Here is a 13,701-nt window from a genome sequence, read left to right on the forward strand (position 1 = left end):
GCACACAGTTTCAATCTGCCAGGAAGTTTCATATCAGCGCACACTCCGCTGCAGAGTGAAAATCTCATCCCCCAGGCTGTGGCTAAGCCATGTCTCCACAGTATCCTTTCTTTCAAGAGTGCTAGTCCTGCAAGGTTCGCAGGGGAGCTTCTGTAAAGTTTGGAAGGTAGGAGACGAGGTACTGGCGGAAGCAAAGCTGTGAGGACGGGGCGTGAGTCTTGCTTGGGTAGATCAGATGGCTACACTGGACTCGCATTCGGAAGGACGACGGATCAATCCCGCGTCTGGCCATCCTGATTTAGGTTTTCCGTAATTTCCCTAAATCGCTCCAGGCTGGTACCTTTGAAAGGGCACGGCTGAATTCCTTCCCCGTCCTTCCCTAATCCGATGAGACCGATGACCTCGCTGTTTGGTCTCTTCCCCCAAACAATCCAATCCAATCCATAATAATGTGACGGAGGATATTGTCACGACATTTGTACAATCACCTTTTCAGTTGAAGACTTTTCGCCGGCTCGGTAGCTCAGTGTGTTCGGTCAGAGGGTTAGCAGCCCTCTGTAATAAAAAAAACTGAGTTGGTGGATCAACAACGAACTGAAACCGGTGTCTTTCGACGTCCGCCCCGAGCAGATACAACGAACGAAAACGAACAAAATGAGATATGCTGGCCGGAGTGGCCGAGCAGTTCTAGGTACTTCAGTCTGGAACCGCGCGACCGCTGCGGTCGCAGGTTCCAGTCCTGCCTCGGGCATGGATGTGTGTGACGTCCTTAGGTTAGTTAGGTTTAAGAAGTTCTAGGGGACTGATGAAGTCAGATGTTAAGTCCAATAGTGCTCAGAGCCATTTGAACCATTTTTAAATTAGCCGGCACGGTAGCTCAGCGTGTTCGGTCATAGGGTTAGGTGCCCTCTGTAATAAAAAAACTGAGTTAATAGATCAACAACGAACTTAAAAGGGTGTCTTACGACCTCCGCCTCGATCAGATGCAAAAAAAAATGTTGGCAGAGCACTTTCCTGCAAAAGGCAAAAGTTTGTGTCTCGGTCCGGTACACAGTTTTAATGTGCCAGGAAGTTTCAGCTACGGGTTTATTTATCTATTGTCATTTTTTATTTATAGTTCATCGTTGCTGTCTGAGTTTACATTTCGTCATTAGGAGATAGTGAGTGGAGCTCTGCGGACGATAGGAAAGCAAAAACAAACTGGGCTGAACATACCATACAACTGCTATAACTTCGTTTCTACACATGTATTTACATTTAACTTTCACGTTACGGTGTAACCTCTGTGGTACAACTGCAAAGATCGATACACTTACTCGTGAAGTCGATTTAGGTTTATTTACGTCTCAATGGCGTAGCATTACGTCACTATGACATAGCGTTCTCCTCACCTAGCCTTCTGTATGAATCCAATACGGCGGTGACAGCAGCGAAGGCAGCCAGAAACATTTGGAAAATATTTGCAGCGTGTGTGGAACGAAAATGATCATATTGACATTAGCGACGCTCCACGTTCATAAAGACCTTCGAGGTTTAATGAAAATTGTTTAAACACATTAATCCACAATGATCCACGTCAGAGTACTCTAGAACTGGATAATGTGATCTAGATCTACATCTATATTGATACTCTGCAAATCATATTTAACTGCCTGGCAAAGGGTTCACCGAACCACCTCCACAATTCTCTATTATTCCAGTCCCGTATAGAGAGCGGAAAGAACGAACACCTATATCGTTTCGTACGAGCTCTGATTTCCCTTATGTTCCCATGGTGATCGTTTCTCCCTATGCAGGTCGGCATCAGCAAAATATTTTCGCATTCAGAGGAGAGAGTTAGTGATTGGGATTTTGTGAGAAGATTCCTCTCCAACGAAAAACGCCTTTGTTTTAATTATGTCCATCCCAAATCCTGTATCATTTCAATGACCCTCTCTCCTATACTTCGCGATAATACAAAACATGCTGCACTTCTTTGAACTTTTTCGATGTACTCCGTCAATCCTATCTGATAAGGATCCCACGTCGCGCAGCAGCATTCTGAAAGAGGACGGACAAGCGTAGTGTAAGCAGTCTCCTTAGTAGTCATCAGTGTTCTGCAGGTTTTCACATGGTAGTTCTCCAGGCCGTCCGTTCGCCTGCCATCCTCTTCAGGTCTGCATAATTTTCTCTTCCTTTTGTGTCGTCTATTATCTTGTATCTCCTTCTTTCTCTCAATCTTCTCCCACAAACCAGTCCTTCCAAAGCATCCGCTAACAAGCACTCCCTTCTCAACGGATGTCCCAACCAGTTATTTTTCCTTTCTCTTACAGCCTTCAGCAGACATTTTCTCTCACCAACTCCTTCCAATACTCTTTCATTACTCACTCTTTCCTTCCAGCTTATTCTCTCCATTCTCCTCCACATCCACATCTCAAATGCTTCTAACCTTTTTTCATCCTCTCGTTTCAGCGTCTATGTTTCTGCTCCATATAGTGCCACACTCCAGACAAAACATTTGCCAAGCCTTTTCCTTATACCTGTATCTAATTGTCACACAAGAGTCTCCTCTTTCTGTTGAATGCCTCCTTCACTATGGCAATTCGAATTTTCATCTCCGGGTGACATCTCAAGTCTTCAGTTATTGTGCTTCCAACATATTTAAATGCACTTACTTGGCTAACGGTGGATTGTCCTGTTTTAATATTGTACAGTCTGCGTCTTGTACTAATGACCATACTCTTTGTTTTTGCTGTGTTTATTTGCATCCCATATTCCACAGGAGCTTCATTTAGATCTTTCAGCATGTTATACACTGTCCGCTCACTTTCTGCCACTAATACCATGTCATCAGCAAATCTTATACATTCCATTCTTTTTCCACCAATACATATTCCTCTTTTCCCATATAAGCCTTTCGCAATAAGGATCTGTTACATTTTCTGAGTGTACTGCCAATAAAACGCAGTCTTTGGTTAGCCTTCCCCACATTTTCTATGTGTTCCTTCCAGTTTAAGTTGTTCGTAATTTAAATTCCTAGGTACTTAGTTGAATTGTGCGGCCTTTAGGTTTGACTGGTTTATCGTGTAACGGAAGTTTAACAGATTCCTTTTAGCAGTCATGTGGATGACCTCATACTTTTCGTTATTTAGGGCCAATTGCCAATTTTCGCAGCATACAGGCATCTTTTCTAAATCGTTGTGCAATTTGTTTCAATCTTCTGATGACTTTAATAGTCGATAAACGACAGAGTCATCTGCAAACGACCTAAGACGCCTGCTCAGATTATCTCCCAAATCGTTTTTATAGATGAGGAACAGCAAAGGGCCTGTAACACTACCTTGGGGAAAGCCAGAAATCATTTCTGTTTTACTCGATGACTTTCCGTCAGTTACTACCAACTGTGGCCTCTCTGACAGGAAATCTCGAATCCAGTCACATAACTGAGACGATATTCCATAAGCACGCAATTTCACTACAAGCCGCTTGTGTGGAAAAGTGTCGAAAGCCTTCCGGAAATCCAGAAATACGGAATCGATTTGAATTCTCTTGTCAATACCACTCAACACTTCGTGTGAGTAAAGACCTAGAAAGGTGTTTTCTAAATCTGTGTTGACTATGAGTTTTCTTCGAGATAATTAATAATGTTCGAACACAATATATGTTCCAAAATCCTGCTGCGTATCGACGTTAAGGATATGGGCCAGTAATTTAGTGGATTACTCCTACTACCTTTCTTGACATTGGTGTGACCTGTGAAACTGTGCAGACTTTGGGTACGAACGAACGGCTGTATATGATTGTTAAGTATGGGGCTATTGTGTCAGCATACTCTGGAACGAATGTATTTGGTATAGTCTGGACCAGAAGACTGGCGTTTATTAAGTGATTTAAGTTGCTTCACTACTCCGAGGATATCTACTTCCGCGTTACTCACGTTGGCAGCTGTGTAATTCCAGCATCGTGTGACATTTTCATGCAGTGGAGAAGGTTCAAAACTCGGATGTAAGGGTACCGCATGCTCTAAGCCATAATCTCAAATATCAGCTGGTGACCGGATCTGCATCTCTGCTTGTTCGTCGTCAATTGGCTCGTGAACAACACCGATAATTCCTATCCTGTATAGTTACTGGTGACGGGAAATTGTGTCTTTATCCTAACACAAGTAAAAGAAAGGAATGGTCGAGCCCAACCAAAGCAGCATCTACCCGTGCAAACACCTGCGCGCATCCACAAAAACAAAATAGTAGGCACCTCGTGCAATAGCGGTGGTGTGGAGTGCTACGAATTGCTTCTTCGATGTTTAAACATCACTGCTGACATTTATTGTCAACAACTGAAACGTCTTACTGACGGAAACCACTATAAACGACCGGGAACAAAATCGACAGATGTAGAGGTAATTTCCGGAATACCCAAAGGAAATGTGATAGGATCGTTACTGTTTACAGTATGTTATATACCACATGGTTATAATTAAACTATCCCTATTTAACATGTTATAGCACGGAAACTAATTCCCGTACGAGTACCAAACTTACAAGGGGAGGCCGCCAATTGTGAAATTCAGATTCGATTCACACTGCGCATAATAAAAGCTCATGGCCAGAGGTGTAATGTGGCAAAGCACCAAGATGCACTTCTCAGCCGTTGTCGAGAAAATCGACAGTTAAAATAAACCGTTGCGGTGAAATACTCTCCACGATTAATAACTTTCTACAGCGTCGTGGCGCGGCGGTAAGCGCTCGGGTTCGTAATCCAAAGATCTCTGGATCGAATCTCGCTCCATGCAACATTTTTTTTACTATTAGTTGTTTGTAATTAAAATGTGTGTATACACACACAATATATATAATTCCCGGCAATCAGTTGCAACAATTATGCATATAATAAGTTGTTGAAAGTCGTATGTCGTGGAAAAACTGGCGACTTCCAACATCATTATGTTTTCCGCAAAAAAAGTTGTATTTCACAAATGTTATTAATTGTCTTCATAATGTTAAGCACGTATAGTTAACGGAAGACGTAGAAACAATATTCCGAAACGAATACGTATAGCGTAAGTCAAACGTTCGAATTAGAATAGAAACCCCAAGAACACAAATTTGCTGTGGCAGGTATGAACGATAAACTCCGTTACTCGCTCGTTACACTTGAAGGACAGATTTTGAATGGGCCGAAACGAGCCGCCGCATAACAGCGTAGTTGCCTGCTAACTTCGAAAGAAGGTAGATGCGGTCCCTAGCGCAACTTACAACATCGTCGAAAATCAGTGCGGACGTGAGAGCTTAGGTAGACCCTGTTAAGTAAACGAAAAGGACCAAAGACGTACAGTGTGACTGGCCAGCGTTACTGGGATACCCTTTGCCAGCATGTCATATCTGACCTGCAGGAGAAGGAAGCATCGAACTCAACAGTTTTCATGCAAGATGTGGCCCCACCGCACATCTCTCGTGAAGTTCACCTGCTTCTCCAAAACATATTTGGAAACGGTGGAATTATCAGCCGATCGTTTGCAAATGCTTGGCCAGCACGTTCACTTGATCTGACACCTTGTGATTTCTAGTTCTGGGGCTCTCTGAAGGACAGGGTTTATCAGGGGAATGTTCATACATGCGCTGATCTGAAGCGCAGCAGATCAAGAGAGGTAGCCAGCTTCGTTCTGCTGTGTGCTGTGCAGAATGCAATCCTGCGCTTTCAGACACTTCTGGACTTTGATGGACGCCATATTGAGCCCCTTTTGTAGCAGTAATGGTGTGATGAAGAGTAGCAGCACATTAAAAGTGTTTCAATTGAACTCATTCTGCATTATTTCTCTCCCCGTGTCCTTGAGATTAATGCTACCAAGTTCGATCCTCGTGCGGTAATTAGTCTCCGTGTTATGACGTGTTAAATCTGAAAAGATTAGTGAAAACCACACAGTATAAATGATTTACTACAAAGCATCGGATGCTCTTTAAAGCTGTTCGCAGATGATGCTGCTGTCTATTACAAAGTAGCTACGCCAGGAAATAGTAACGATTTGTAGAATTACCTGCGGAGAATTGATGAATGGTGCAGTCTCTGGCAATTTACCCTGAACGTAAATAACTGTGACTTATGGCGCATACATAGGAAAAGAAATCCCTTACTGTACATCTATACTATAGATAACAAACCACTGGAAACAGTATCTACCGTAAAATATCTAAGAGTAACTGTCCAAAGCGACCTTAAATGCAATGACCACAAAAAACAAACAGTGGGAAAAGTAGATGACAGTCTCAGATTCATACGAAGAATCTGAAGGAAATATAAATCATCCACGAAGTAATTGGCTTATAAGACACTTGTTCGACATTTCTTCACAGGAGAGACGTTGTGCGTCACGGAAAGATTTGCTATCGAAATTTCGAGAGAGTACTTTCCGGAAAGAGTCCGACAACGTATCACTTCCCCCACATAAGTCTCGCTTAGTGACCACGAGGAGAAAACGAGAAATTAGAGCCAATACAGAGGCATACCGACAATCGTTCTTCCCAAGGGCTATGCGCGAGTGGAACAGGGTTGGAGGGCTCAGTTAGTGGATCAAAAGTACCCTCCGCTAAACACCATTAGGTGGTTTGCGGAGTATGATGTAGATGTAAATGAGAGACTGCGTGAAGTGATGCTACTCCACGATAACGCCTGCCCGCATTCTGCTAGACTCATAAAAAACGCTACAGGAAAGGTAAGTTGGAAGTCGTTCCGCACCCATCTTATTCTGATACTGCGCCTCAGATTTTCACGTTTGCCGCTCTCTGTCGAACAGCCTTCAAGAAAATTCCTTTCCGGATGAAAATGTGCGCCGAACATGGCTCGATCAGTTCTTCGCATCAAAACCACGTGATTTCTGCATTCGCGGAGTTAAAAAGTTACCTCAGCGTTGGCAGACTCATGTAAATAGTGAAGGAGAATATATTATTGATGGCTAAAGTCTCTGTTATATGTATCTATTATTTTTATTACACTTATGAGAAAACGCAACGAACTTATCCAACAACCCAATATACTACTAACGGGCTAAAAAAATCACCCATATCCAGTTGCAGGTTACCTATCTAACGGCTCCCAAGGGCAACATAAAGTTAGTTTTCAGTATTTCACACAGTTATTTTTATTACACTTATGAGAAAACGCAACGAACTTATCCAACAACCCAATATACTACTAACGGGCTAAAATAATCACGCAGATCCAGTTGCAGGTTACCTATCTAACGGCTCCCAAGGGCAACATAAAGTTAGTTTTCAGTATTTCACACAGTTATTGACCGAATTGAAAAATATAAAATGCTGTCATAATCACACATTAAGAGAAATAATCTTATGTTAAAGGCTTAACACAAAATGTCAAGTACACTACTGGCCATTAACATTGCTACACCAGGACGAAATGCAGATGATAAACGGGTATTCATTGGACAAATGTATCATACTAGAACTGACATGTGATTAAATTTTCACGTAATTTGAGTGCATAGATCCTGAGAAATCAGTACCCAGAACAACCACTTCTGGCCGTAATATCGGCCTTGATTAGCCTGGGCATTGAGTCAAACAGAGCTTGGATGGCGTGTACAGGTACAGCTGCCCATGCAGCTTCAACACGATATCACAGTTCGTCAAGAGTGGTGACTGGCGTCTTGTGACGACTCAGTTGCTCGACCACCATTCACCAGACTTTTTCAATTGGTGAGAAATCTGGAGACTCTGCTGGCCAGGGCAGCAGTCGAACATTTTCTGTATCCAGAAAGGCCGTACAGAACCTGCAACATTCGGCCGTGCATTATCCTGCTGAAATGTAGGCTTTCGCAGGGATCGAATGAAGGGTAGAGCCACGGGTCGTAACACATCTGAAATGTAACGTCCACTGTTCAAAGTGCCGTCAATGCGAACAATAGGTGACCGACACGAGTAACCAGTGGCACGCCATACCATAACGCCGGCTGATACGCCAGTATGGCAATGACGAATACACGCTTCCAATGTGCGTTCACCGCGATGCCGCGAAACACGGATGCGACCATCATGATGCTGTAAACAGAACTTAGATTCATCAGAAAAAAATGACGTTTTGCCATTCGTGCACCCAGGTTCGTCGTTGATTACACCATTGCAGGCGCTCCCGTCTGTGATGCAGCGTCAAGGGTAACCGCAGCCATGGTCTCCGAGCTGATAGTCCATGCTGCTGCAAACGTCGTCGAACTGTTCGTTCAGATGGTTGTTGTCTTGCAAACGTCCCCATCTCTTGACTCAGGGATCGAGACGTGGCTGCACGATCCGTTACAGCCATGCGGATAAGATGCCTGCCATCTCAAATGCTAGAGATACGAGGCCGTTGGGATCCAGCACGGCGTTCCGTATTACCATCCTGAACCCACCGATTCCATATTCTGCTAACAGTCATTGGATCTTGACCGACGCGAGCAGCAATGTCGCGATACGATAAACCGCAATCGCGATAGGTTACAATCCGACCTTTATCAAAGTCGGAAACGTGATCGTACGCATTTATCCTCCTTACACGAGGCATCACAACAACGTTTCACCAGGCAACGCCGGTTGTTCTTGTATGAGAAATCGGTTGGAAACTTTCCTCATGTCAGCACGTTGTAGGTGTCGCCACCGGCGCCAACCTTGTGTGAATGCTCTGAAAAGCTAATAATTTGCATATCGCAACATCTTCTTCGTGCCGGTTAAATTTTGTGTCTGTAGCACGTCATCTTCGTGGTGTAGCAATTTTAATGGCCAGTAGTGTACTTGTGAGAAGGACGGAGACAGGCTGGAAATTGGCCTGCCCAAGGCCCGCCCACCCTGCATGCGTGAAGTTCGGCAGTGGACAGCCATTTTGTAGGGTCAATTGATGGCATCCTCCCAATTCGCCATGTCGGGAACAGCGGCTGTGGCACGACGTCCCGAATATGGCTGACCGTGGAGTTCAGTTTCTGCACTTCCTGACACTTTAACTCTCTGTAACCATCACCCAACAGAACTGCTATCAACTGTATCATTACCACACAGTGCACACAAGCTTTTCTGAATGTTCATCTCGGTTTCTTTTTGCATCGCCAAGAGTAGTAGCTTATGTCTGCAGCTCATCCATTTGCGGCACGTGTCGTCGCTAGAATGACTCCCCATTCATCTCTGCTCTAATTTATAGCGTCTCTCAAACCTTTCGGGTCAAATTGAAACAGGTGATAGTGGGCCCACTCCGAACTATATTGAGACAGGGAACCAATGGTCGGAACTGCATATTTGTTGCACACTGAAGAGCCAAATAAACTGGTATACCTGCCTAATATTGTGTAGGGCCAACGCAAGCACGAAAAAGTGCCGCAACAAAACGTGGCATGGACTCAACTAATGTCTGAGACAATGGTGGAGGGAACGGACACCATGAATCCTGCAGAGCTGTCCATATATCCGCAAGAATACAAGGAGATGGAGATCTCTTCTGAACAACACCTTGCAAGGCGTCCCAGATATGCTCCATAATGTTCATGTCCGAGGAGTCTGGTAGCCAGCGAAAGTGTTTAAACTCAGAGTAGTGATCCTGGAGCCACTCAATAGCAGTACTGAACATATGGGGCGTCTCATTGTCCTGCTTGAATTGCCCAAGTCCGCCGGAACACACAACAGGCATGAATGGATGCAGGTGATCAGACAGATTGCTTATGTGTGTGTCACCTGTCAGAGCCGTATCTAGAAATATGAGGGGCCCCATATCACAACCACTGCACATGCCCCACACCATCCACCAGCGTGAACAGTCCCCTACTGACATGCAGGGTCCATGGATTCATGAGGTTGTCTCTATACCTGTACACGTCCATCCACTCGATACAATTTGAAACAATACTCGTCCGGCCAGGCAACATGTTTCCAGTCATCAACAGTCCAATTTTGGTGTTGATGGGCCCAGGTAGCTTGAACCCTAGCAAGCACGTCTTCGTCTGTTTTTATGGGGGTTTCATACACCAACATCTTAACATAACTACAGAGAAAAAAGCCCGGAGTTGTGAGATACTATGATCGTGCTGGCCATGGGACCGGACCTCCTTTTCCAATCCAACGATGAGGGTATATGTTGTTCAGGTGCTCGCAGATGTTAACATCAAATTGGACTGGTGCACAATTGTGTTGAAACCACATTCTTTTGCAGGCAACAAGATGTACAGTCTCCAAGAACTGGGGCAGCACATCTCACATGAACACCAGGTAATGTGAAGCAGTCTGGAAAGTAGCAAATAAGGTCCTATTAGGTGATCTTGGACAATGCCCTCCCACACATTGACAGAGATTTGGGTGGCGTGGAGTTTGTCCTCACTCCACAGTGCTTCCACACGTTCTTTATTCTATAGGTTATGATACCCATTCCACAAATACTCTCCACACTGTATTCTTTGAAATGTGAATTACATGAGCAAGTTGGCGAGTGTTCATTGTTGGGTAGTTGGTCATATGATGCAGTACCATTTCCTCAAAGCTTGGTGCTCAGACATTCCCTCTGAAATATTGGCGGTCGCTGTAAATATTACTTGGCTGAATTCCCATAAGTTGTTAGAACATCAAAAGCTGACTCATGCAATGGACAACTGACACCAGAGATAGCGGTGTGCATGCATCACACAGTAATATGCCAGTGTAATACACGCAGTCATCACATTGCACACATGTTATGAGCTATGTTATGTACCATATGTTTGTTTTGTGGTCAGGGCTATACACTGTTAATCATTCCTTACCTGTTCCAGTGTACAACAGACACCCGGGATCTTCATGAGAGTGTGACAGAACTGCAGGTGCCATTGCAATATATGCACTGAGACTGGCGATCTGTGCATGTCCATAACACAATAAATATACATTTCTGGCCATTGGTTCTCTATCTTGATATAGTGAGTTGTAAACCCACTATCACCTGTTTCAGTCTGACCCAAAAGGTTTGATGCACCCTGAATACTGTTCTTACTGTGTCAAGTGCCTGCAATGCAACCAGGTAGAATTCAGTCTCGTGATAAGTCAGGATGTGCAGGCTCACCAGTGTAGGTGTACCTTTTAGGTAATCTGTGTTAGCTGCCTAACCTTGTTTATGTCTCCGAGAAATCTGTGTGTGTAGAGGGTCAAGTGGGTAAGTGTCAGATTAAAAATCCATCGGTCCAGGACTCAGTCCACAATAGGTCAGATTATTTTTTCTAATACTTATTGCATATTTATTACTGGCAATGATAAATGACAGTTTGAACCACCAGTCCATCTGCAACTGGCAAAACAAACCAGTTCAAAAACTGGAGGAAGACAAGGCCATGCCATGCCATGCCATAGTCCATATGGTGTAAAAAGATCCCTACTAGTCATAGTGGACTTCTCACAGCTGCTCCGTGTGTCTACCATGGCCAATCATGCAACATGATTTTGCTTACATTTCTGTGACAATGCCTCAGCACTGCAGCTGGTCAGATCGATCATAGCATTCAAGTAGTACTGACAGCAGCTGGTTGCACTTTGCACTTGAAAGCTGGCAAGAGCGCTGCAAGCTGTCAGAGGTCTTATCTTGCCACACAGCATATAGCAAAATGCTGTGGTGATCAAATCAACCTTTTTGATGACAGTTTTACTTTACCAGGCAATTCTATTCTCTTACAGGAAGATCTGTGTCGACGCCCAAGGGAATCAAATAGGCAACTACAGCATCTCGATGTCCAGTAAACTTGCTGTCAACATGGACTGCAGTAAGTCATCACTTTACATGTGCAACATCATCAGAAAATATATGCTACATATAACTCTTAAATTTTTGAACTAGACCATCTATTTATTTGTGCTACATAAGGTTCTTGACACCCAATGAGATTCTAGTAACACTCACTAAATGAGAGTGTCAGACGTTGTTACCCCATGTGTGTATGAATATCCATGTGAAAGTAATCCATTACATCAGACCCATTTACTGAAGCATTGGCAACAACTACGGATTTAAATAATATTAATTGTAATGCAATTAATACAGTTATTATCAGTTTTAAATGATTTTTATAAAATATACATTTTCTGTTATGACATAATGTATGTAGTCCCTTATATATTATAAATGCAAACGTTTGTGTGTGTGTTTGTTACTCCTTCACTGGACAAATTTGGAAGAAATTTGGAATGGCAGTAGCTTATACCCTGAATTAATATAAAGGCTACTTTTAAAAGTGTGTAGTATACGATATTTATTGATTTGAAGAATATAATATGAACTGTAGAACAATAATTACTCTTAGAAAAAGCTACTTACTCTTTGATTTAAAGAATATAACATAAGATGTGGAACAGTAATTACTCTTAAAAATAGGTATTTACTCTTTGATTTTTGAACTTTATCATATTTGCAAAAATGCTTTTATTATTTAACATGTCCTACATAATATGATTCAGTGAAATGAATATTATGCATATGTAATCTTCAAAGTGTGTAATCCATACTTCCATACAAGCCCATTGCATTTTAGCCGCTGAGTGTCATATATATCTTATAGCTTCTGAGAATCTTGAAGACTCACAACGATGGTGTCACTTAAATGCTGTATGGCAGAGAGAGGATTTTATTATGATATACAAGCGTATCTGCTGGTAACAGGCATACACATGAGGGCAGATGATGATGTCACACGTACAAATATCACACAAGCTGTGGTGTATGAAACAAAGAATCACTAATTTTCTTCTTCATCGAGTTAGTGTGTTTGTTACTCCTTCACAATTAAGTGACTGGACAGATTTGGATGAATTCTGTGATAGAGATAGCCTGTTCCCTGAATTAACACATTAGGCTGCCTTTTATTCCAACAAAAATCACTGTTCGTGTGGGATTGTCAATGTGACTAGTGTTCACATGCAGTGGGAATGTGAATAAAAAGTCATCTATGAAAATTAACTACAACCCCAACAAACTTGCCCCTCCAGTTCAAATTCTTGCAGTTCTCTTTGAAAATGACCTTCTCTGTCACTATTTATGACTTGAGAACGAACATTAAAACAGGCAGGTATTCAATGGGCACACCATGTTTTGCACACAGACAACTCTACATTAGCTGCTCGCCTATACTGATAGCCAGAAATCCCTGCATATACGCAGAGAAGTCTTGGGACTTTGTTTACAGAGACATGTTATAATATATTTCTAGCCATTGATACACACCAACACATTTATGATCTTTTCCATGCTAGGCATGTCACAAACAGTCATGAAATTATTTACTAATTTTCTTGGCACATATTGTAATTTGCTACTCGGTTGTGTAAAATTTTTTTCCTTAAGTAAATGATTGAGTTGTGAGCAATGGCCATCCCATCACATCATGCCGACATCAAGCGTTCTCAGGAAGAAAGTTTTGGTGGCTAATGTCATCCATCCATTGTTCATCACATAATGCCCAAGATCATTTCCTGCCGATTTATGGCCATGCAGTGATCTTCATGAAAAAGTACTGTGGGTAGAATCAGACTGATTAGTAAGTGAAATCTATTTGTATGCTGTCAGGCATTTGTAATATTTCATAAAGAAATGGACTGGAATCTTCAGACACTGCACTTGTGGAAAAAAGTTATGTAGGCTTCGAGTAATGTCTTAGAATTGTTTTGTTTAAATATGTGTTTGCGACAGAATTATTTATTGTGAAATAACTCTCTGGATTGTGTGAAACAGTTTTGCAAG

The 13,701-nt window shown here is 42.6% G+C and overlaps 1 protein-coding gene across 2 annotated transcripts in view; it reads left to right on the forward strand.

Annotated features, from left to right (window-relative positions):
• Positions 1–13,701, forward strand: part of LOC126281480 (uncharacterized) — a 182,637-nt gene that overhangs the window by 119,070 nt on the left and 49,866 nt on the right. For both annotated transcript variants that reach the window (XM_049980477.1, XM_049980476.1), the window contains one exon: positions 11,646–11,731. In XM_049980477.1, coding sequence (XP_049836434.1) covers positions 11,646–11,731 — 86 coding nt within the window. The remainder of the gene's footprint in view (positions 1–11,645; positions 11,732–13,701) is intronic.

Source organism: Schistocerca gregaria, chromosome 7 (genome assembly GCF_023897955.1).
Source record: "Schistocerca gregaria isolate iqSchGreg1 chromosome 7, iqSchGreg1.2, whole genome shotgun sequence".
NCBI lineage: Eukaryota > Metazoa > Arthropoda > Insecta > Orthoptera > Acrididae > Schistocerca > Schistocerca gregaria.